General features: G+C 34.5%; 1 protein-coding gene across 3 annotated transcripts in view; it reads left to right on the top strand.

Annotated features, from left to right (window-relative positions):
- Csmd3 (CUB and Sushi multiple domains 3) overlaps window positions 1-26,482 on the top strand; it is a 1,137,155-nt gene that overhangs the window by 557,481 nt on the left and 553,192 nt on the right. For all 3 annotated transcript variants that reach the window (XM_036207646.1, XM_036207645.1, XM_036207647.1), the window contains 2 exons: window positions 18,557-18,660; window positions 25,023-25,135. In XM_036207646.1, coding sequence (XP_036063539.1) covers window positions 18,557-18,660; window positions 25,023-25,135 — 217 coding nt within the window. The remainder of the gene's footprint in view (window positions 1-18,556; window positions 18,661-25,022; window positions 25,136-26,482) is intronic.

Genomic DNA, 26,482 nt, shown 5'->3' with positions numbered 1-26,482 from the left:
GGAACACATTGTTCTTGACACTTAGAGGAACAACAAAAATGCTGACATTTTATTTTCTATTTCTTCACTGTTTCTAGTCTATTCTCAACTCCAGCCATAGTACCTATATTTAACATAGTACCTTCATTTTTTAAAAATATCTTATTTAACTTTATCTTGTTAGATACAATGAATAGGTAAGTACTTAAACCCAAACAAATATCAATGAACAATAGTCCCATATAAGGAAATAATCCAATTGTTTGTTACAATGATTATCTCTGGAAAAAGATTAAAGATGTTCTTCCCCTCTACTGTGGAGAAAAATTTAACCTAACATTCTACAATAGCCATGTCAATATTACATTAGTGCCATATCTTGCTTGGTGGCCTGATATCGTGGCAAATGGGTTCTGGAACTGGATAGAACCATTCATGTATTTTTATCTCAGTAGTCTGAATAAAACACATGCAAGCATAGGCAAGCCAGCAGAGTGGAAGTTTCCTGGTCAGTTTGAGATTGATTCCTCTTTGTAGTACAGAGTGTGTGATATCTTCAGTAATAGGGTCTTAAAGTGTAGTTATGGTGTTTAACCAGACACAATGCCATTAGATAGACAAGGCACTCTTCAGGTCTCATTCTTTAATGTGGAAGAGAATTCCCACTTCATAGTTTCCAGGGCAGAACAAGCCATTCCCTTTTCATAGCATTCCTTCAGGCATCCATAACTGGATTTAGTGGGTCATTAAAACAACAAAAACAGAAACAAAAGACATGAAATTGGGAAGGAGATATGTAGTGGAAGATGTAGATGTGAAGATGTGAGAGGATATATAGAAAGGAAATAGGAGTGGATATGACTGCATGTCATTATAAAAATAAACACAATCAACAATAATATAAAAATAAAGATAATCTGTAAAAATTTAAATATTATAGCACATTTTATAATTTAAAATATACTTGAATAAAAATAATCTAATGAAAGACATTCAAATTATAAAGTCATTGGTATTGTGGAACACTTCCTTTTGAAAAGTTTTCTTTCTTAGACTCAATTATTCTATTCTGAAAGTTTCTCTACCTTCTCAGTCCTGGCAGTACTTATCTTCCCTTTACAGCTCTTTAAAAAGTCATCATTCTTAAGTATTAGCAATTCATTTCTCATTCTCCTTCATTGTTACATATCTAATGTAAATCCAGTAGATTCATTCCAGCTAATTAACATTCTTACAATATGCTAATGTTTTCTTTCACTCATATTTCCATTGTTCTCCTTTAGAATATCAACTAATTTTGAACCTAGCGAGGCAATGGTCAGGGTAAAGAAAATAGTCATTTTGACTACTGCATGATTTTATGAAAAAAAATGGTTCCATTCCTACAGTAACAAAAGGGCTATTGACAATACACTTATTTTCTTATGAGAGAAAAGTATATAGTCCATGACAGAGGAGTAGTCCAGCTGGGGTCTTCCTCTGACAAAATTAATGTCAGCAAGATCAAGAAAGTTCTAAAGCAAGAATATTTGTGGGACAGTGATTTTATTTGGAAAGCCATATCCAGCAAAAAGTCAAAGAACTCTCTCTTATATCTAGAAATAAAAATTTGACAAAGACAAGGTGAAATCTGACCTTAGACTAAATCTTCTATTTTTCTCCTCAATTGGATTCCTTTATGAAAGGCAATATTAAATGTGAATTAATCATCTAAACATCCAAAACATTCCACTCCTGCTCTATCTATTCCTATTACCAATAGCTGTAATTTTTCTTTTATTGAAAATGTATATTTTATTCAACATATTCAGATGACAGTTTTATTTTTTGAAATCTTCCACACCTTCCATCCTCTCTTTCTGTCTTTCCCTAAAAAACAAACTGGCATCTAAAAAATTATAATAAAATAAGATAAAACTAAAACAAACGAGAATAGAACACAGCAAACAGACAAACAGAAGAAAAACATAAAGAAAAGGTACAAGAAAAACTAGAGAGTCAGAGACACATAGATTCATACATAAAAGAATCCCATAAAAGAACAAAATCAGCAGCCTGCTATATTCACAAAAGACATGTGAGTTTGAAAAAAAAACAAACAAATCAAAAAACAAGAAATTACTGAAGCATTATGAGAAAAAGAACTGCCAAAGCAGCCATTCAGTTTTCTTTGTTAGCCATTTGTGTTGGCCAAGGGGCCAATACTTAATGGTTTGAATCCCCATGAGACTCAGAGAAAAATATTTGTTCACTATTAAAGTATCCTATAATAGAAACATGGGTGATGGATTACATGTAAAAGTATGAGTGGCTTGAAGCTAACTGTAACACCTAAAAGCCCATCCCAGCACAGGTGTAAGGATACACTCATGAAAGATGTGTCCTGGAGATCATTGAGTAGCTTGCTAACATTCTCTTAGTAAGTGTTTAAACTTGGTGAGAGACCCTATGACACTTAAAAGTTTCTCAGCTTCTGAAGCCTTATAAGATTCATTTGCCTCTTATATCTCAAGAGTCTCCCTATTACCTCTGGGAGGAAATGTTTAAATTTAGAGGAAATAGTAACACAACAGGTAATTAATCTACTATCATAGAAAAATGCTTCCCATAACAGTACAGAGAGTAAGGGTTTGCTTATGAGACAGACCACTTAGTTATCTTACTTAGCAACTGCAAGAGTCTGGCTTTGATCCCTTACACTGTATTTATTCATGAATTAGGAATAAATATTAATAAGCAACACCAATAACTAGTGTTATAATATTTAAACAACTCTTATTACTTTTCAAAAAATAACTATATGCTCATGTATTTATTAATTTCTTTAGTTTGTATGTGTGTGTGTGTGTGTGTTTGTGTATGTGTACTACTCTATTCTGTGCTGCTTTCACAGAGTCCCAGGATCTGGCTAAATTATAAAGAAAGAAACTATACTTTCTCATAGTTTTGAGGATTTGGGGTCCAAGATGATTGTATCTACAGCTTTCATTTTCAAGTAAGGACTACTATTAAATTTCTAATATGGCAGGAGTTTATGTCTTCTCCACAGAGTAGGAACATCATGTCTTCTCATGGTCAGAACGTTAAATGCAAGTGAAATCGCTGCCACTTAATGCATTTCAAGGTTCTCACTTCCATTTACAAGGGTGAGGAAGGCCTTAATAGTCCATTTACATCTTACTGATCTCATCCCTAATTATGTCAGAGCAAATGCATTAATTTTAAATGGAAAATATTCCATCTTAATATCTGACCTATACAATATTCTGATGGTAACTGTTATAAATAAAATCATAGAGAATTTTTAAAATAATCCGTGGATGAAACATTTTAAAAACATAGTCTGTGAATGAAAATTATTTAGTCTCAGAAGCATCTCATTTATTTTATTTCATTTTATTTTCTTTCACACAAAAAATTGTTTTTCTTACAATATATCCTGATATGATGTTCCCACCATCTACTCCTCCCACTTTCTCCCAATCTCACCTCCATCTGGACATAACCCATTTCTAAGTCTTGTTAGAAGAAAATGGGCTTCTTAGGGATAATAATAAAATAAGTGAAAATAAACATTGGAATGGGACAAAACAATCAAACAGAAGCAGCTCAGCTCAGTCCTCCAACTCTCTTCTCTCTCCCTCTCCCTCTCCCTCTCCCTCTCCCTCTCTCTCTCTCTCTCTCTCTCTCTCTCCCCTCTCTCTCTCTCTCTCTCTCTCTCTCTCTCTCTCTCTCTCTCTCTCTCACACACACACACACACACACACACACACACACACACACACATACACACATGCACAATGCTAGTATCATTCCATAATTGCATTTTCAATGTTTTACATTGTAATTTTATTAAAGGAAGATTCAGATCAGTTTAACATCTTAAAGGTGAAGCCATGTGAGGATTTATCATTATCATTATCTATCTTACACTGTGGCATGAGAGTTTAATAATCTCCAGAGTAATTTCCCCTTTCAGGATTAACTTTATCTTGAAGATGAAATTTCATATATAGACTTGGCTTTTGAGATACATATTGTTCTACATTATATTATCTATTTTCTATTTCATAATTCCCTTGGTTATTTTTATGTATATCTCTATAATTATTATTAATAGAATACTAATAAACATATCACCTAATTGTTTAATGGATCACCACAAATAAACTTGTCAGGGCTCTGTTTTTATAATAGTCAAGTAAAAATAAAAATACATTCCCACTGTGCTCTTGGAAGGCTGAGACGGGATGATCTATGCAATGTATTAAACATCAGACCCAGATTAATAAAACAAATAAGTTAAATATGGTAATGATTATCACCTCTGCAACTACTGCATGGCCACTGCAATCACTACAACTGTCATCCTACAATGAAGGTGTGGTGAGCTTCAGTATCGTCAACAATATTGGAGTTTAGCTAAATTCTCAGTAAACTTTGTACTTTTCATACTCTTGGGAAGATTATTTGATGATATTACTCATCAGATAGGCCTCTACTAACAGAGTCTGAGAATGAACAAGGGCAAGTTTTAACTTGTGCTCCCTGATGCCAAAACATTCCAATGTGGAAAGAAAATGTTATTGTAAAGACACTTTTAGAGTCATTGACTATCTTATTCAACAGCCTGAGCAAATGTTTCCTAACCCAAGAGCACCCCAAAAGCATACATGGATGGGAGGTAAATTTTAACATTTTTCTTTCTCAGTATTTGTACTTCTTAAATCTCTTTGCAATTGGGAGATATGATTATCTCACACAGATAGATCAGACAGGATACATATCTTTAACATGTACACTGCTATTTTGTGTATTGGTATCGAATATTGTCTTTGATTTCCAGCCCCTTTTGGCCTAACAGCACAATCACCTAAACTGTATGATACAAGAGATAATACTGGAATGGAATAACACCTAACAGAAATACTATTGGTCACTGTTCAGGTTTTCAATTATGACAGCTTTCATATACTCCTATTAGATGCTCAATCTGTGATGACCTCCAATACTCAACATCTATCATGAAAGATTCCATGTGTCTTTTATTTTATTAATGATGATATAATAAATTCAAAATTGCACCTGACAAGCCCAGCATTTTTCCTGGACAAAAAATATCAATCCACAACATGCTTTGAAAGAAGATGATTTCCTATCTTCAAAAAATTTGTTACTAGACTTTTAAATGAACAATAAAAGAACATAGAAGTATACAGTAACAATTTGAAGAGAACATCCTAAGTGGAATAAAACCAGAGGTCAACAGTTCTTCATTTTAAAATAGATGCAGGAAGATAAGTGAATAGATAGATGAAAGACAGACAGATAGATAGATAGATAGATAGATGATAGATATTATAGAAATGGGTATGTAAAGACCTAAGAGTTTAATTGTGGCTATTGTCCAGTGTGGAAACCTCACTGGATCCAAACATCATGCTGGTTGTCCAATGCAAATAAAAAATTAAAACAAGGATTGTTCTAATATTTTCCTGCCTTTGTAACACCTACATCATGTGATCTTCTCCCTAACATCATTAGTTCTTCTATTCTGTAGCATTCTATGTATCAATCCCTCTGAAATTTCAAGTTATTGCATTTCAAAGGGATAATTTAAAATTAGTTTCAAGAGAACTATCTTGATTATCCATTCAAATTTGTCAAAAGTGTCTCAGAATTATAATATATATAATATATATTATGTATATTTATGTATAGACATTGGAGTCATAAAACATGTTCTTCACCATTTGGAGATAATATATAGTTCTATAATGACATACTATGAATGAGTTGCTAATTTAAAATGAGATTATCCAGAGAGAGCAAAACAAAATAAATATTATCTCTGATGTTCTCATGAATTACATAGCATAACTGCCATGTTAGTGGATAAAATTAGAATGTTATATGATAATAAATAATTTAGTCCCACAACATCTATGGGAGATTGGCTCAAGGCTGCTTTCCCATATGAAAACCCATAGCTATTAAAGCCCCATATATAAAATTACACAACATCTACATATACCACATCTGTGTAGCTCCACAGACTTTGAAGTGTAGCTGTGTATACATATTTTCCTTTTGTATTATTAATAATAATTAAGAGATTATAGACAGTACAAGTTTGGATATTATATTGTAGAATTCAAATGTGGGAGTCTGAAATAATGGAGGTCTAAATATACATTTAGTTTTTGATTCTATATGTTATTCAATAATTAGGTTTCAGGTATTAAGAATGTAAACCTAGTATTTTAATCAAATATATAAATCAAAGTGTATGTTTCAACATAATTCTTTATAAAGTATATATAGTAAATAAGAACTTAGTATGATTATTTTCTTTTTATGCATTAACCTATGAAAATTAATTGCTAATTTCTTTTTGATTGTCACAATGTCATTATTTTGAAAACATGATCACTATAATAAAGATAAGTCAGTGGAAACAAACAGAAAAAATAAAAACAGATAAAAATTGATGCAGGCAGATAAATGGATAGACAGACAGACAGACACATAGATGACTGATACTAGGGTACACCTATATATATGAGTAGATGACACAGAATCCAGTCAGAATAATTCCATTATTAATAAGGGATAATGCTAGAGGAAGTCGCTTTTTTAATCAATTCAGCTTATTGACTACACACTATTTTGTTTCAAGTCATTTTAGATGTATGCAATTTATTATATAAAATTATTCATCATATCATCCAATGATCAGCATAATATCTACAGAACATGTTTGGTAATATTTGAAAGTACATAAATTTGAGTTTATCATTAATGTGTATTGTGACATTTGTATTATAGCCTTCAGGAGCTAACCATGGATAAATTATAGAAAAGTGCCAACACGTTGTACTTTGTGCTGTGAAGTTACTATCTGATGCAGTTTTGATTTTATATAGCATTGTCCCTTCGGTGAAGCACTTGCAGTGTCTTATCCAGTCTGTCATTGTTTCATGTTCCAATCTCCTACAGAAATTAAGAAGTAAAGTAGGAGTTTAAAGCTTTTATTATCCCATCAATATTTTTCTCTGTCCCTGGACTCTTCCTCTCCTCTGACAGTAAAATATGAGCCCTTGTAAGAATTGAAGCTATTAACCTGATACAAAAGCAAAATGGATGAACCTACAGAATTCCCTGATCTGGCACTTCTTATTATTAATGGTCAAGGCAAGCTCCTTGGGATATATCTTATGTAACAAAATATCTGAATATAGCAATACAGTATATAATATTTCAGGAGTATAGAAATTATTCTCTCTAAAACGATTACTTCCAAACAAATAAGTAAATAATAGATTAACAGATCTGCATTCTTCCTACTTTAAGCCATTTATATTCTGTATTAGTATAATTCACAAAGGTGGTATGATATCCCTCAGAGGTTTTTTTTTAAGTCAATGATTTAGAATGTTTATTAATTACTTCCATGTGTTTTAGCATTATTTTTAGCATTATTTTTATATGGTATTAGAATGATATTTATCAGTAATAACATTTGACAAAATGGCCTTTTGAAGCAAAGATTTCTACATTGGCCTTTCCACAGCATTTTCATATGTATAAAATAAAAAAGGAGAAAAAATAGCTTTCCCCCACTTTTATATCAAGTAAATGTCATCTTGAATGTGTCTACTCTGTCCTTCCATTCCTATGTCCGTAACACAGCATGAAACTTCAAAGTCCTTTCCTCTGTCCTGTTTCCACTTAATTCCCGACTAAGCTTGTTGGTGAATGGGCCAAATAAAGAGCAAAGCTGTGAAACATACTTCCCCTGTGTGCGGGCTAGTTTTATGGCTCGACTCATGCTAGAGTCATTTGAAAAGAGATTCTCAATTATGAAATTGCTCCCACTGGATTGTCCTGTGGGTAATTGTTGGGAAATTTTCTTTATTAATGATTGACCTATGTGGAGTGGCCATGTGGTCCTGGATGGTATAAGAAAGCAGGATGACTAATTAGTGGGCAAACAAGCCAATAAGCACCACTCCTCCACGTCCTCTGCATCAATACCTGCAATGACATCCCTGGGTGAAAATGCCCCTTTCCCCAGGATTTTTTGGTCATGGTGTTTTGTCACAGGAAGAGAAACCTAACTAAGACATCTAGTTTCCATTTTTTCTTTGCTTTGCTTTGAGTGGGATTTTCCTCCTGAGAAAACTTGTCCCTCACCCTTTCTATGGAGCATGCAGTTTTCATGTGTTTCCAAAAGAGAAAACTGTCCAATCCATGTTACAGAGCTCTGTATAGTGGACATTACCTCCAGCACATCAAAGTTCACTCTTCTCCATTGGACTGTAATGACAAAGTCTCAAAAGTATATCGAAAAACTAGTTTGACTAGCAAGTTGATTTGCATACCTCAATTACAATTTTCATATTTGCATGTACAAATTCTCCATTAATTTTACTAATAATTTAAAAAGTTATTGATATTATAGTGATTGGTTTTTGTTTTGGAACACACATAATGGAGAAAAGCACTAAAGGAAAAGAAATACTTTGAAAGTGTCAAGGGAGAACTCATCCCAGGAATCTCACTGCTGTGCTCTGAAAGTAAGTCCTCATTCTCAAGATACATTGTGAGCATGTGTGAGCATCTACCTGAAGGGGATTAATTTCATTTGCCAAACCATAGGTGTCACTTACTGAGGGTCTCCTGCTTATCACCTACCTTGTGTGTTATTTCACAGTGTCAAATATCATGATTCAGAAAGTAACAAGTATAAACTCTATTTTCTGTGTCTCAGAAAATTGTCTAAATTTGTATAACATTCAGTGACAGAGATGTAACTTAACCTCAGGCATTTCTTGTGCCCTTCACTATATTATCCTGTCTCATTAACGAGGATAGCTTGATATTAGTGTTAAAGCATCATTAATTTGTTGAGTTAAACACTATCAAAGGCTAATTTGAATGCTGTACTAATTACATAAGTACAAAATGTACCCTAGATGGGTCAGCTGCTAGAGAAGTAGTGAGAAAGTTGATCTGCTTTCAGGTTGAATAAAAATCTAGATGTTACATAGAAGGTAAATAGCTTATGTCAATTTGCATTTCAGAATTTCTCCATTAAAGTTAGAAGACATATACCTGACATAAAAAATAAATTGTATTTTTTAAAGATTCAGTGTGTATCTGTGTGTACGTGTGTATGTGTGTGTGCACTTGCATTTCTCTGGCCCCTAATGTAGTTTATTAGGAAAGAGGGGTTGGAGAGGCACAGTGCTCTCAAAATTTGTAGCACAGACTGGCCAAATGAAAAACAGCATGGAGTATCAAGCAAATATATTTTGACTTTAGGCAAATTGCACATTTGTGCTTAAATTTGCTCTATTATATAAACAAACACAGATAAATTACACAGAAAAATGCATTCCCTTAAATTAAGTGTTTATTATCTTTATTTGAACAGTTTCTATTTAAGTATAGGACAAATTATAGTAAGTGTTTCAGTAACAAGGCATTTCTTTATGATAGAGTACTCTCTAGGGATATATAGACCCTAAACCTGCTGGTAAAACACCTGTTTCCTGATGCTATATATTTCTTTATGTGGGTTCTGTATTCAAATTACATACTATAATAGCTCTAGTCTGTACAATCAGGTAAAAACAGTTCAGCATAGAATAAATTTTTACATTTACTTTGAAAACTCAAATATCCTTTTATGACCCTGCCTTGCTATCATATTAGTCTTCCCCTGTATTGACAAAAATCAGGTCATTTACAGGACTCTAATATTCTAAACACTTACTCATGGAAAAGGACAGACACTATTGTCCTGAATGGTTATGCCATGGCTATGATACTGAATTTAGTTTGAGACCAACAATCTCTGAAGCAGAATGATGCACAGAGGGCAATAAGCAGCATAACTGAATGAATTTCAGTGAAAAAGAACAAGATCAATGACAGAATATAGTGCCTATCCCCATCATCCCTTTTGTTTGTGAAACAACTGTCCAACTGCTTACGTTTTTACTAGCTATAGTTTTAGGATTAATAAACTCACCAAACTTTTTGGCTAAAAAAAAAAATTAAAAAAAAAATGCCTGTCCAGACATGTTTACAATCCTCTGCATATACTTTGAAAAAAAAAAAACTATGTGAAGTACACTTTCTATGTACATTCATGGAGAAAAATCTAACCTTTAAGAATTTTACTATATACAAGGCCAAGGTGGCTGTCCTAAGAGACCTTTGGCATCTTTCATATGTCATATGTCTCCATGTTGTTGTTCATAACGTTTGATAGAATACAAGAAAAGCTACTGCCACTGCAGTGTCCACTTGGGGAATGGGAGATACTGAACACTCAGTAGAGTGCTTGAGGCACAAACACAAGGACTTGAATTCTCTCACCTATGACCCAGTGTACATGTCATACACAGTGGTGAACACATATAACCTCATGGCTGGGGAGGAGAAAGTAAGAAGGGCTTCAAGTCCAGGTGAATAGCCAGTCTAACCAAATTAGTGAGTATCAGACTCTGGTCGGGAGCTTATCTCAAAAATAAGATGAAAAGCCACCAAAGGAAACATCTGATGAAGTTGACCTCTGGCCTCCACATACACACACACACACACACACACACACACACACACACACACACACATATGATTTTCACTCAATCAGACAACTAAAATTCTACATGGTCATTGGCCAAAGAAAGCCATCATCTTTTGCTGAAAAATGTTGATGAGGACTGGCTTCTGTAAAAGTACAACAATTGCCTTGATAAATTTGGAAGGTAGCAGATATTAATAGCAACCCTACATGACTTCATAAAATGCAATTGTCACAAATTCTTTTCCAAAGCATTCATAAAGCATCAATAAGCAGCAGAAAATGAACCAGTTAGAACTAACATTCTGCAATGGAAATCAAGAATGGCTTATTTAGTTTAGAAAATCAAGACAGTTATAAATTATCTAAGTAATTTAAACATAATTTCAAATGTCAAGTTTCTATTCATCAACTCAATGAGGTAAGTGAAGAGATCTCATCTCCTCTCCATTAAATGGTTAAGAAATTTCATAAATAGCAGGGCATTCTTTTTATGCTAATATACAATAACCCTCCAATGTTAATACTGAATATTTCCTTTTACTAGAAAATAAATACAAAGAAATTGCATTTGTATCATGCTAATGACCATTACTTATTTGTATATTAATTTTCATGTTGTTTCTACATTATATAGAGCTAAATTGGCAGAAAATGGCTTTGTAGCCACATTCCTAATATAGGAGAGTCCCTAAGAAGGATGATGTTTTCATGGAAGTACTCTAGAGGTGATGTGAAAACTGGGCAAGAATGAATCAACTCAAAATGAATGCTGCGCAAATTCAATCTGAGTATTCTAGTTTATTGTCCATTGTATATCACTGAATGTGTTCAAGAATTAGAAATGTTCAAACCTTCACTGTGGGTCCAGCAGTTAATTCATCACCTCTCTGAAATTGTAAGATTAATCTGAAATCAATTTTTTGCTTAGTTTTGTTTTTTTTTTAGAGATAATGTTCTCCATATTGGATGCATTCATCCAAGAATCTCAGATACAATTTTGGAAAGGCTTCCATTAACATGCACCCAAATTTTTCAGGACAGGAATGAACCTATAGTCACAAACATCAATAATTTGGTATAGAGCAACCTATCTATCAGTCAGTAATTTATAAAAAACTAATTTTATATACTAACCTATTAGTCTTTTTAAGCCGGGTGATATGAAACAATTTCTAATTTTGATTGCAATTCACCATTCAATCTATTATTGTTAAACTGAATGGAGTAAATAGCATCTTTGCTTTGGATAGAATTGCTAATGAAGTATTCTGAGAGGCACTAGTGCTGAAGAACAGAAATACATTTCTCCATATATGGTTCACTAGAAACCAAAGGAAATCTAATCTACAATACCATGGAAGTATACATAAAAGGCATATCCATATATATACATAATGTATAACACAGATACTTTGAAAGAAAAGTTAGTTGACGTAAATCTATGGATGAAATGAGAAATAAGTCTGTTTTATCTTGGCAGTTCATTACAATAACTTTATGGAATTCAGAATTAAAAACTTAGGCCTTGTCTCCTGGAATGATGAAAATCATGTATGTATGTATGTGTGTGTGTGTGTGTGTGTGTGTGTGTGTGTGTGTGTGTGTGTGTGCATGTACCATGTCTCTGAAACACATCTCACATAATGAGGTAAAGAAACAACCTCACCAACTTCCACCATGGAGCCCCTGCTATGGAACTGAAGTCACCAGAATTGATGGCCAGTGTTGTCAACTGCTGAGCCATCATCTCTCTGGTCCTTATCTTTTCTTTGTGATATCTAACAGGTGTGAGGTAATGTCTCAGTTCTTGTGGATCTCATTTTAACATCTCTTTTTATTGGAATAAGGAATAGTTTAGTACTATGTATTTCATAAACATTACCATACTGGAAGCTAAACATAGCTGACTCTCCTAATGGGAGCTTGGAGGATGAGGATTCTGAAGCAATGTGAACAGTGGGCTCTATCTCATGATGTTTCAGAATGGAACAAAGAACTTTAGCAGAAACTGGTATATGAGCCATTTGCACTGTTTTGTCTAGGAACCCAGTTTCATTTTGCCCTGATACAAACAGTTGAACTGAAAGTGAATTTAAAGGTAGTGGGCAAAGATGTTTCACAGAGGCAAATTCAAGATAAGAATGCACACTGATTTATGTTGAGAACACAACTTTAATTGTTAAAGTGTTCAGGGACACTGAAGAGAAACTTGATGAGCTACACTGAGACAATGCAATAGATACATTGGGCAAAACCTCAACCCTTGGACACTCCACATAATGAAGATACCTTGGTTACGATGGAAACATCAAAATTTTGAAACTGTAAAGACTGAGGATTATCTGCCAAAGTTACCTGCAGACATGAAGTGATGTTGGGACAAGAAAGAGAATGTGCAATCTACAAGTGGTAGAGCTATGAGAATGAGGCTTCCTAGATGCTTTAGCTCCCAGTTGATTACTGAATGAGTCCTACATGGTAGACATGAAGCTTCTAGATTTGTCTTACCATGCTGCCTTTTGTTCTTATTTTGGTCCAAATATTTCTTGCTATGCTCCAATTTTTTCATTTTGAAATAGAATGTTTATTTTGTGTCTATTGAAAAAATGTGAGATGTTTATTCATTTTATATTTTAAATTTTTGTTGGGCTTCATATAAAAATCAATTAGTTAATTAAGTAATAAAAATGTGCCATGGCCTACAGATTTCAATGTCTTAAAACACAAGCTTTCAAGCACCAATCCAATCGGTGACTTACAGAAAAGGAAGAAAACAGACAAGAAGTTGACTTATCCCTTTCTCCTCGCTCTAGTACTCACGTCCTTAACTGTCAGTGGACACACCACTCATACTCCAGAGAAATCTACCTGAGGTCTCAAATCCTGTCACTAGCACAGAGTGGTACTCACCCATCTGTTGGGCATGTTCAGTGATGCATAAAGAAAATCTGTTTCTCAATTATGAATCAAATCTACCTAACAGGGAAAAGTTGGTATATGCCCTTTCCTCTCAAAAAAAAAAAAAAGTGTTAAAAGAAATAGTTACAGAGATACACTGGGTGGAAGAAAGCTGGGAATGCTGAGAAGAGAGAAGTTTCAGCAACAGCCCAGGCTATCTTTCATGTCAGACAAGTCATGAATTTGGTTTCCACTACTCAATACTTACAGTAAGTAGCCTGGATGAGTGACTCTACATAAAGCAGATGTGTATCAGGCCACAACAGACATTGGAAGGAGAAGGAGGAGAACCCTGGGAACTAATACAGTACTAATATATGGGCTATCCAGTTAGGAGATCCAGCAGTGACCCTGCACTCCATGTTAAGGTATGGAGGATCAGAAACCTTTTCCACCTGGATGGAGGCAAGAATCAAAGCATCTATGGGAGACTTGAGAATCAAGACAATTAGAGATCTCAAATCAGAATTTTCATGCAGATATGGCACCACTTGGCCACAGCTCTTCTCTTGAAGTACACATCATTCTCCAAGACAAGGCTGCTCCTGAGAGGGTCCATTAAGGCTATTCGCAGAGTATAGCTTTCCTTTCTTTGTCCATATTGTTGACATCCAAGTCAGATACAACCAACAGCAACCAGACACAACATCTGATGCCACCACTTTGATGAAGGTGCTTGTTTTGAAAGAACATTCTACTCCTTTTTTTCGAGCATATTCAGTACAAAAGGAGACCTCTCAGCTGATCATGATGGCACATAACTGTCCTTGGGGCTTAAGACAACTCTGTTCTAGTCAGAACTGCATTTGGATCTAGATATACTGAATGTCTGCCTTATTGACAGAACTTGTTGAGATACCAATGACACTCAGTAAATCATCAAGGGAGCAGTTCATGACCTCAGTCCTCTCTGAGTTTAAGTCCAGAGCAGTGACCATCCCCAATAGCACCATATATATCTTTAATCATAATCTCTAATCAAATGTCCTACAAACAAATGCCCTTGCCAAAATAGTCGCAAGTTACTCTTTGCTGGGAAATGACAATGTTGTTAAAGCTGGATCCTGAGCACTGCCTTCATGCAGACTTCACTGAATTGATTCCAGAGTTTGAGGGCCCTGTTATGACTTCCTGAGACCATCCATGAATTTTCCCTAATAACTTTGACAGAAAGTATCCTTCCATGTATTATAGAGTTTGTGATATAGTTAGTAATCATTGACAATCTAGATTTGGCTTACAAAATAATTTGAAGCTGCTAAGAAATAAGCTCCAGCACTATCAAATTCAATACTTATAATTTCAGTATTACTGGCAGACATGGAACCCTTGGATTTACATTTGGCTCCATGTGCTAGTTTAACATTGGAGTCCATACCTCCTGTGGCCAGTAAAAAAACAAGAGCATATTTGAATTTAAATAATTCAGTGAATATACTAATAAAGAAGGAATTAATGAACCAAAGATATAACTCAAGAAAATATGCAATTATAACATGAAAGTAAATGAATGGAAATTACATAAGGTGGTTTAAGAGACATAGAAAACAAAAATCAGCTTTGCGTTCTAGAGGGATGCAGGAGAAAGTATAAAAAGATGATTGATTTTCCAAATGTTAACGAAAGTCACAAATACATAAAAGGATACAGAAAGTAATTTATTACAAATAGAATGTGTAAGTGCTTATATACACTATATTGAAAAAACAACATTAGATGGCAGTACTCTCAAGGGGAAGAAACTGGCAGAGCTCTGAGTTTGAGGTCAGCCTGGTCTACCAAGTGAGTTCCACGCCATCCAGCACTCTGTCACTGAAGGAGTCACTTGGTTATATAAATGTATATCAGCCCATCCTGCTTTGTGGCTTCTGTATATACAATAAAAATTAAAAGATAAAATTTATCACTGAAAATAAAATTTATCAAGAATAAGTTATTTATAATGGTTGTCTATGGCCACACCTTGCTGAACACACTTGATCTCATCTAGAATAACTCAAAATGAACAAATATACCAGAGAAAAAAAGAGAACATCTGAAAATAGCCAAAGAAAAAGCAAAACATTTAAAAGCAGATATTAATACCGTCATTGGATTTATTATAGTACCATTGAAAGTTAAGTGGCAATAGAGGAATATTATTTGTGAAATAAATGTTAATTAAAATGTGTAACTGGAAATATGGTTCGGCAAGAATAAAAGTAAAATAAGAAATTTTCTAGATAACAGAATGTTAGTTTATCACTGATAGATCTACAAAAGGAAACCTCGGTAGATGTTTCTCAAACAACAAAGAAAATGAGAAAGAAAAGCATGAAGAAGAACATGGACCCCAATATATTAAACAGATTTTGGTAATGATTAACAAATATATTAATATAATATAAAAATATTAAAGCTATTAATAAATATAAAGTAATTCTTAAGCATTTTTTATTTTAAATGAACGTGTTATTTGTGCAAAGGTTTATGAGAACATGATGCCTGTTCAATATTACTATACATGTTGAGTTTCCCAAGCAGCCAAAGTAAACACTACCAAATACTAGAACTTATAAAGATCTTCAAAACCCCCTGGAAGTCATCCCAACTAATGTCCCTAGACATGATAAGATGGTTCAGAGTTTACACCAAACAAATTGTTGTTTCAGACACTTTTGTGGTATTTTATCTTCCTTTTAAATGCCTTTTTCTGACCATGCTTTCCCTCCTGAGGATAACAGAATTGTTCCCTGGTGGTAACCCAGGACCTGGTTATAGAAAAGTGATTATATATAAAGTATATGTAGTAATTGTTTGCTTTAAGGTATCTGTGGGCTACTTCACTGACTGAGAAAGTGATCTTCTTGTTTCATGCAGTCTGGAATCATTCAGAGCCAAAAACCTTCAGTGTGACTCATAAACTTAATTGTGTGCAGCTTTTTGGGACAAGATTACAGTAGATAAACATTCAGAAAATAAAAAGCTAATAGGGCAATCCAGAAAAGAATAACTTTGAAAATCCCGGCCTTCTTGTGTTTAGCAGTCTATAAACTAAAATCAGACACAGTAATGCTAAGCTTTCAACATTGTCCAATCTTGGCTCAGTAAAAGGCAATAATAAACATGAATTGCTAATTAGTTTGAGTTGAAGGAGCAACCTGACACTGTTGAATTCCTCAAAGACTTGTAGAGGTGATTGTGTGTGTGTGTGTGTGTGTGTGTGTGTGTGTCCTCTTTGTGTTTTTCAATCTCTTTGTGGTCAAGTAAATGACTGTTGACATATTTGAGAAACATAAGTAAGACAACAAAAGCCAAGAGTAGCGAGCACTGGAGAGTGGGGAAGACAGCTTCCGAGTTACTGCTTATATTCAATATACAGTTTTGTTTTAGCTTTGACTCTACATGATCCTTTCAGGGTTCCTATATGATGGGACCTAATTGCTGACATAGCCCTCAGTAATGTCGAAGAAATTATATTTCCTACCATAAACAAGGTGCCTGTATTCTTAGGGCTGAACATTCTTCCGAATACTTCCTTCACAGTTTTTCATAAAAGTCACTTTTGCAAAATAGTGAAGTTTGCAGAAAATATCAAAACGTTTCCATGTTTCAAACAATACAAAAACTCACTGAAAGAGATTTTATCCACTTTACAATGCAATTGATAAACATCAAGGTAATGGGCACTCGTAAACCAGGACTAGCAGTTTGAGAGAGTGAACTGTCGATTTAAGACACTGATGTTGGTTATGGGTTGAGCAAAGCCTGAACAGCCAACAAACAAGAATGACTTTTATTGTAAATAGCCAACCCTATAACATCCTCTGGCAACCCAACACCTCTTAACCTATCCAAACAGCATCACCAACTGGGCACCAAAATTCTAATATCTGAACCTATAGCTGACATCATCATTCAAATCACTTATTCTTGATAGGCAAAATAAATAAATAAATAAATGCTTTAACTTTGAGCAAAAATAAATAAATAAATAAATAATGTGACTATGTAAACTATGTACATTTTAGTAAATTTTATATGCTGTTTTGAATTTGAAAAGCTAGCTTTAGTTAATGCCAACATAATACATTGTTCAAAACTAAAAATCATAAGCGAAGATTGGTTTGACATAGAGCCAAAAATAGCCAAGAGACAGATTTTAATTTTTATACATTTACTTCTAAAAATAACAGACAGTTGTGACTATTGCTAAAGAAATATTTTCTTCAGTCTTCTCTAAAAATATTAGAGAGCTCTGACAATTATTCCCTTATGGAGTGATATTATTAACATATTATACATTATTCTTTGCTGAAGGCATAGTTGTATTTAGGATCTCATTTATACAATGTTTTATGCACAGAATTCTTTGTTTCAAAATGGTATGTTAAATGCTTAATTTCAGTATAACTGTATTTTTATTTTGAAATGCATATAAAAACATTGTACAAAAAAATGCTTTTGTAAAAACCAATTCCAAATTATCTGCTGTATTCTCATGTGTCTCTCAAATCATATGTCTCCAGTTTTAAGAACGTGTTTTACTATATTTGAAGGACTCTGCTAGTAAAGTAAACATAAAAATAAACCTCTAACATTAAATCTACTCACTGACATTCAAATTTGGCTGAAACACTTTTAAGCTTTACTAGTCAAGGAAAATAGCATACTTTTTTCTTCTGCTAAGTTTATAGAAACTTTGTGAAAATGTGTGGAAAACCACCCTCTCCCACATGCACTTTTTATAAAGGCTTCCCAAAGTGGACTTGCATTAATCATGCTTAAATCAAGAAAGAGTGTTCTATAAACAGAAACCTTGCCATTTCATTGAAAATTTAATACAGAAGTTAAGAGACAGGAAGTGAAAACAGAGTGGTGATATGGTAACTGAGTTTTAGCTACTGCTGATATCTGCTCTTACACTGTTATATTCATAGATAGTCTCATATCATTTTGAAAAATCTTCTGCCATTGCTTACCTTTTTGGTTTTTATTACATAATGTAGTATACTTAAAGTGTTTCTTTTTATTTATTACTAGGTTATCCAGATAAATTTTGAAGAATTTGATCTGGAGATTGGCTATGACACCTTGACTATTGGTGATGGGGGTGAAGTTGGAGACCCAAGGACTGTTCTTCAGGTGTAAGTAGTCAGTGTTTCTTGTTACAGTGTACCAAGAATTGAAAACTTTTCCTCTCAAAGTATCTTTCAATACTCATGCTAACCTTTACCACAAACAGCACAGAATATCTTTGGAATGATACACAAGACACTGTTAGCATTTTTTCACCTTTTCCCCCCTTTTATTGAAAATATATTGTTTTCTCATACAATATACCCTGTTTACAATTTCTCCTCTCTCTATCCATCCCAGCTCATAACCCTTCCACTGGATACACTTCCTTTCCATCTCTCATAAGAAATGAACTGGCTTTAAAATAATATAGTAAGATAAATCAAAAATCATCATGTCTGGACAAGGTAACTCAAAAGAAGGAAAAGAGTCCCAAGAATGGGCACAAGAATTAGACACCCACTCCTTCACACACTCAAGGAGCTGCATAAAAATACTGAGCTGAAGTTGCAGATCTCTTTGGCTCTGTGCTTCCTGATTCGTTCTCTGTGTGATAGGCGACTCAGGGAGCCTTGATCTCCCACTAGCATTTTTAACTTCAAAGGAGAAAATATTGGCAGGAATGGGAGGAAAAGACTTTATAGAGTGCAGTTAAGATCCTGTTCTCCTCTCCACTGGAGGCCATGCCTGGGGCCAACCTCAAATATCGTGGACTCAGTGAATGTGGTCAACAAGCAAATGAAGGGAGACCACAGTAGCAGGGTCATGAAGTGAAAGGAGCAGACTCACAACTAATAATAAATAAAGTGAGGGTAAGGACGGGTGGGTGATGTAAGATTGAGGAAAGAAGAAAAATTGTGGGATGTGCTCTTATATTCCCAGTGAGTAAGCAGCTGGAAGAAGCTATGCTACAAAACCAGCACTTACTTTGTTCAGTGTTCTTGGAAGAATGAAATCAATGTTTGACAACTTTTCTGTTCCCACAATGCCCTTTACTGCTGTCCTTAGTTTGACCAGTGCTTGGGCTTCAGCTCTTCCTGGATTTTCCTTTTTCCTATCAATATTTACAACTTTGACTGGAAACCGTATTTTATTCTGTGTTCCTCTGTCTATCATCACTACATATTCCTCTTGCAAATAAAATTATACTTTCGATAAAATATAATTCCTTTCCTCTCTTAAAGTGGACTGTAACATACCATGGTCAGTGATCATAACCAAGTAATTTAATAGAAGCTGGGTAATCAGCTGCCAGACTTTACATTAAAAAAAGACTCTTTCAACACTAAAACTCTTTGATTAGACAACTTACTGATTTTTTTAATTCAATTAAATAGCTTTTTTTTTTTTTCTAGATAGGATTTCTCTGTGTAGTTTTGGTACCTGTCCTGGATCTCTCTCTGTAGACCAGGCTAGCCTTGAACTCACAGAGATCTCCCCGTCTCTGCCTCCCGAGTGCTGGGATTAAAGGTATGCACCACATTTGCCTGGCTTCAGTTAAATATCTTTATATAATTTTCTCTCTTCTACTTCCCCCAGAATCCTCCTTCATATATATAGCTCCCTTTCAAATCCCTGCCCTCTTTTTCTTTGTTACATATATGAATATATGTATAAATATATAAAGACAACCTACTGAGTCTGTTGAGAGATGCTTATATGCCTATGATTTCAGGGCAGACCACTTAGAATTAGATAACTAATGAAGGGTGTTATCTCTGGAGAAGTCTTCATCTTACACTCTCAGCATTCCTTAAATGGCTATAGTTCTTTGTCTGGGGATGGGGGCCCATGAAATAACCCTTCCATGATAACATGTCTGTTAGTATTGTCAGTGTTTAGGTAGAATATGGACAGGCACACTGTTAAGGTATCTTGGATTTGGTTTCCCCACTATTTCTAGGAAACATGAATTCACAGCAGACTCTGGCTATCTCTTTGGCTCTTACAATCTTCCTTCCTCCTCTTTCATGATGTCTACTGAGCCTTAGGTGCAGGAACTGTGTTGTAGATGTATCCACCTGGGCTGTGTACTCATGGCTAGTTATTCTGTGCATTTTGATTCATTGTGGATTTCTGTAATGGTCTCAATCTTCTATGAAGGGAAACACCTTTGATAAGGGATGAGAGCTATACTTATCTGTGTTTATAAGGCTAAGAATTTAGGATGCTGTTAGGAATGATGCTTATTTAGAAATGTGGTATGTGGAGGTTATCCTTCAAAATCTATGACCTCTTGAGCCACAGGAAGTTGACTAGATTTCCATGGCATTTTCCTTTGTGTTGAGTGAGCATTGCATCCAATTAAACAACACTTGGCCACTAAGAAGGTTTCAGGACCACCACTGTCGCACCTATAGGGATATTTTGCCATTGTGGCTGTAGTTTTGATTCATAACCATCACAGCTGGTTGGACTATTGATTACTTCCCTCCTTTGGCAGCATGTACAGTGCCTGCTTTCTTGTACCCTGAAAGCTAGTTCTCAATGAGAAGGCTTTCAAGGTCTAATCCTCCAATTCTTGTACTTTGAAAAGTACCTGGTGTCTTCAGCAATAAGAACTGGCCTTCAGCCTCTGTGATGCAAACAGGGGCAAAAACCATATTCTTTTTGTGTTTTGACTGTCTTTTGTTTTTTGTTTTTTGTTTTTTGAGACAGGGTTTCTCTGTGTAGCTTTGCACCTTTCCTGGAACTCGCTTTAGAGACCAGGCTGGCCTGGAACTCACAGAGATCCACCTGGCTCTGCCTCCCGAGTGCTGGGATTAAAGGCATGCGCCACCACCGCCCAGCCAAGTCTCTTAAACTCCTCTTATCAATAACTTTAAAGAGACAATCTTCATGCCTAGTACTGGGATTCTGTTATATAATCTACAGTTATTGGTGAAACACTGTAAACTAAAGCAGCATAACTTCATATATATATGAAGGCAAATATTCACAAATATTTTTTCATTTTTATTTTTACTCAGAGATAACTGAGTAAATAACTGTATTATAGTAGAGACAAAAGTCAACACAAAAAGAAGAAACTGGGGAAAAATATGAAAATAGTATGTAAATAAAGTCTCAAGTATAAAAATCCATAGGTGAGGAGCACAATGCATGTGCCAAAATCTTGCCCAACAAATTAATTATAAGAATCATTATCCTTAAACATTATACTTTGAAATATCAAGTAAATTATAACCTACAATGCCCATGTGCAATAATGATTTCAAATCTATAATTGATTTCTTATATGGATGTGCCAACTATATGTTTTTTAATTTCAGGATGTTGATCCTTTCTGAAATGTGATTGTCAAATGCAGTTTCAGGACTAAAAAAAAAAAATTCCAGCAGCCACTATCTTTAGTGAATTGCAGGTACTGCAGAGTGAACAGATGCCTCACTTTTCATAGCATTGTAGGAGAAAATATTGAATACATTTCCATAAAATGCAATAGTTACATGTTTACATGAAACAAAGAAAATTGCTAGGATATAGAAGGGCTGTTGTTATCTAATAGATTTAACAAAATCCTTTGAATGAAATACAAAGATCAGGCATTGAACCTAATAGATGTTTGATATATCTTTCCTTTATTTCAGTTTCTATTTCAGAGCATAATAAAGATTTCTGAGTGCACTTATGTAGAGCTTCTATGCTTTTATTCTACATAAAGAGACTAACCAGGAGGCTTAAAGCACAGCATGGATGCACACTGAGGTCACTCTGCTTATAAATAAACATATATTGAAGTTCATTTATTCACAAACAATGAATTCAAAAGCATGCATTAAAATAATTTGAAGAACCATTTGAGAACTTTGTATGAATGATCTAAGAATCCTGATCAGCCCCCAAACATTCTTTAGTGTCGTGCATGGAAGTTGGAGACAAAATTGTTCAAACAGCAGGGGCAATTGAAACTTAAATCAAGTCATTTGAGAAGAATTATCTATTGATGTTGCATGCAAAGATCAGTTTTAAGAAAGACATCTAATGATGAGAAAATAAAATTAAAATGAAATCACAGACGACAGGGAATCTTTCCTCAAAATATAGGAAAAATGAATCAGTTATTATATTAAATATGGATTTTCCCAGCCTGTGATGTTCATCATAGGAAATCTCCTAAGCTGACTTATTTAAAAAAAAAAAAAACTAAAACCTCACTCTATCATAAATAAATACAGGCAGACAGAATCCATCTCACATAGGCATCAAGATTCAGCAATTCTACCCATTCTATGGAAAGCTGGAAGTGAAATCAGGGAGTCCTTTGTTTGACTTAAACCAGCATAGGGACTGGAAGACATGTGTTTTCCTCTGTTTTTCCTGGCAACATATCATTTTACAGGCTCTGGCTCTTAGCACAGTTCAGAATGGACAAACATAGAAAGCAATGCAATAAATAGCAGCAACTTTAAAATTCACCAGGATATTAAGTTTAGCATGTTAGATACAGGGTAACTAAATGCATTTCATATACTTAGGCTCATACACAAATTTCACACTGAGTCAATTTACTTTCTGTTCTAAACCTGAGTTGTCAGAAATATATTTTACCAAATGTGCTTGTACAGTATTCAAATATTTTCAATGAAAGACTGTGAAACTTTAAATGTGAAGATAATATACACTTAGGTAATAATGAATGTGTATATGTATATACACACACACTAAGTAAGCAATGCCAAGACAGATAAGAATTTTATAGTAAAATGATTTCTAATTCCTTGGCAAGGCAGAAAGTTAATCCAATCTAATGTTTCACAATACCATCCCATCTCGGTGTTCCTCCTAGGCATGTGTAACCCATAATTCTATCAGAACATTTTGTTACATCCTTTCATGATTAATTCCAAAACCTCTCTGGAGATGGGTACAAGGTGATGTTTCTGTTCTTAAAATGCAGTATTTAAATTTTCACCTTTGTAGTTTTGGTAGTTGTCTCTTAGAGCAGGGTTATTTCCTGTCATTTCCAGGCTCTGTTCAAACATGTGGTCATCCATGCTGCCCTCGCCTGGATTAGTTCAATTGTATAGACCAGGCAGGAGAAATATTTTTAGTATTCTCTGAGGAGGCCTCCCAGTTTTTTGTTGTTGTTTTTGTTTTTAATATTCTAATCCTTTTGTGAAAGAAAACTGTATTTTCTTCATTGAGCTAATGTTGCAGCCACATTTGTGGTTTTAGCAATAAAGAAGGCAATTTTGTCATTTCTCTTTTGAAAAATGTATCTTTTTAGTAGGAAATTGAGAATCTATAAGCAGGGATATTTACTTTTCCCTATTTTTCATTCTATGTCTGATTTACTCATTTGATTTCACCCTTGCTTGACCCTTGGCTTATATTCAATTATATGATACATTTTTAATGCCAGAGGGATTATGAAGTAATTCATAGTCCAAAAGCAACACATTACTGAATGTGCATTATTCATGTGTAGAAGCAGTTATGTTACATCAGATAAGAAGTATGTTCCTTAAAATAACATCATTAGCAATAGAATGTGTGTAAACAGGCTCTCATTGTCTTAGTGAGGATTACTATTTCTGTGATGAGCCATGACCGAAAGCAAGTCGGGAGTAAATGGTTTATTTTGTTTATTCTTCCACATCATAGTTCACTATCAAAGGAAGGTGGGACAGGAACTCAAACAGGGCAGGAACCGGGAGGCAAGAGCTGTTACAAAAGCTACTATGGAGGAGTGCTGCTTTCTGACTTGTTCCTCATGGCTTGCTCACACTGCTTTCTTATGGAACCCAGGACCACCATCCTAAGGATGGCACCACCACAATGGATTGGACCATCCCCTTTTAGTAACTAATTAAGAAAATGCCCTACAGGCTTGCCTACAACCTGATCTTATGGAGACGTTTTCTTAATTGAGGTTCCCTCCTTTCAGATAATTTTAGCCTGCATCAAGTTGACATAAAACTATTCAGCACACCCATCATGAGAGTAATTATATAAAGTTTCATGTATTCAATATGGGTATTACAGAGTTATGATACATTACATGGGGATTTGTTGTTTTCCAGTGCTTTTCCATAGTTCTGAAAAAGTGCACAACAAAATTCTCTGGAAGTTGATGATTAATATGGTATTGGATTTTTTTATGATTAAAAGTACTTAAAGATCATAGATCTGCTTTCCCTTTTTAGTTCAAAAGGAAGCATAAAATTCTCTGATGCTCAAGTAATCTTGCCTTGGGGATATGAAAGATCTAACCTAGTTAAACACAGGAAATATATTTTTAAATTATAAAGTTTGATCACTAAATTGTGTGGTTTATCTCTCCCATTGCATCAGCACATAGCCCTGTAAGCATGACGGTTTTGTGTTTTCCAGTACAGGAGGTATTGAGGGATACCTTTTTCATGATTTGCATGCAGAGGGTACTTCAGTAATCCATCTCTCCTTTCTTTGTCAATCTCTTTCTCAGGCTGACGGGCAGCTTTGTGCCAGACCTGATAGTGAGCATGAGAAGCCAAATGTGGCTGCATCTTCAAACAGATGAAAGTGTTGGATCTGTTGGCTTCAAGGTTAACTACAAAGGTAAGGATGAATCATCTGTGGAAAATATGCTATCATAATACAGCCAGAGAAGAAAACATTTAAATTCGAGCTTAATTGCATCTGCAAAGTAAAGGAAAATATGGCTGCTGCAATTCCATGAACAATACATTCTAAGAAATCATTTTCTCTTCCACTGTAGATGCTGATATGTTATATATCTTTAAATAAAATGAGCTTTTCTTTTAAACATACCTATTTTTTAATACCTCATCCCTCATCCTATGCTTCAGTATTCTGGACTACCTGCCTTTTAAAGAAAAGAAAGTGAATTTGTGCCCTTTTAATAATAAGCTTTGCCAAACAGCTGTTATTAAATACTTACATGTATTTGTAAATGAATTAACTTCTCAAGCTTCCTGAATGCGATGTGGGCTGGAATCTGCCAGGTCTAAGATGGCAGGTTAGCGTCCAGTGCCACTTTTAAGTAAAGTCACCAATATTACTTTGGTTTTAGACAACTCCTGCCACCTCAGTGTCTGTCTTGACATGGATAAGAACGTGCAACCTGTTCTAACTTCATTTATGACAGACAGGCGCAGCTCAAAATCTGAAACATTTTCCCTCACATTGAACGTTTATTAAACTCGACATTGACGTACCGTGAAAACAGATATGCAAAGGAGTAATTCTATCTGAAAAAAAAATATAAGTGTTAAGAAATGCAAATAAATCTGAGTTCTAGAAAGGGACATGTGAATGAGATCAACACAATGTTACATATCTTGAGTTTGTAGTTACTATTGTGACAAAATGATTATTCTTCATCTTATCAATTAACAATGGCTGTGAGGTTTTTTTTTTTTTTTCTTACTTGCAAAAATAATAATTTCAATCAGTTTTCCATTGTAAGCACTGTCATTCCTTTGTATCAGGACATATGAAATCAGTATGTGATATTGTCTGGGAGCCAGGGCATATTTGTTCTGTGTTTTTTACTTGTGACTAAATTTAGTACTATATTAATTTGAAGAGGTCTAGAAATATGTATAAATGTCAGTTGAATAAAAAGGTTCACTTAGCTGTGGTTTAAAATGCATTCCAATTGAAATACACATCTTTTCTGATTAAACAAAATAAATTTGCAACTTCAAAAAACAGCTTATAGTGGAACTATTTACTTGATTTCTTCTTTCCTCTTTAAACTGAAAAGTGAGACATGCATCCCTACATTACATTCATTTTACATCATTTTTTAAGTACTGTGAAAGATATTTGTCATAAAATCTATTGTTGTTTAAACATCAGAAACTGTATAATTCATTAGTGATGATGCTTCAACAAAAAAGTTATTGACACTCAGGATGAGCTTGTAGGGGCAGGGGATTC

The sequence above is a fragment of the Onychomys torridus genome, chromosome 16, assembly GCF_903995425.1.
Source record: "Onychomys torridus chromosome 16, mOncTor1.1, whole genome shotgun sequence".
In the NCBI taxonomy this organism is placed as follows: Eukaryota; Metazoa; Chordata; class Mammalia; order Rodentia; family Cricetidae; genus Onychomys; species Onychomys torridus.
This window is presented reverse-complemented; position numbering and strand designations above follow the sequence as displayed.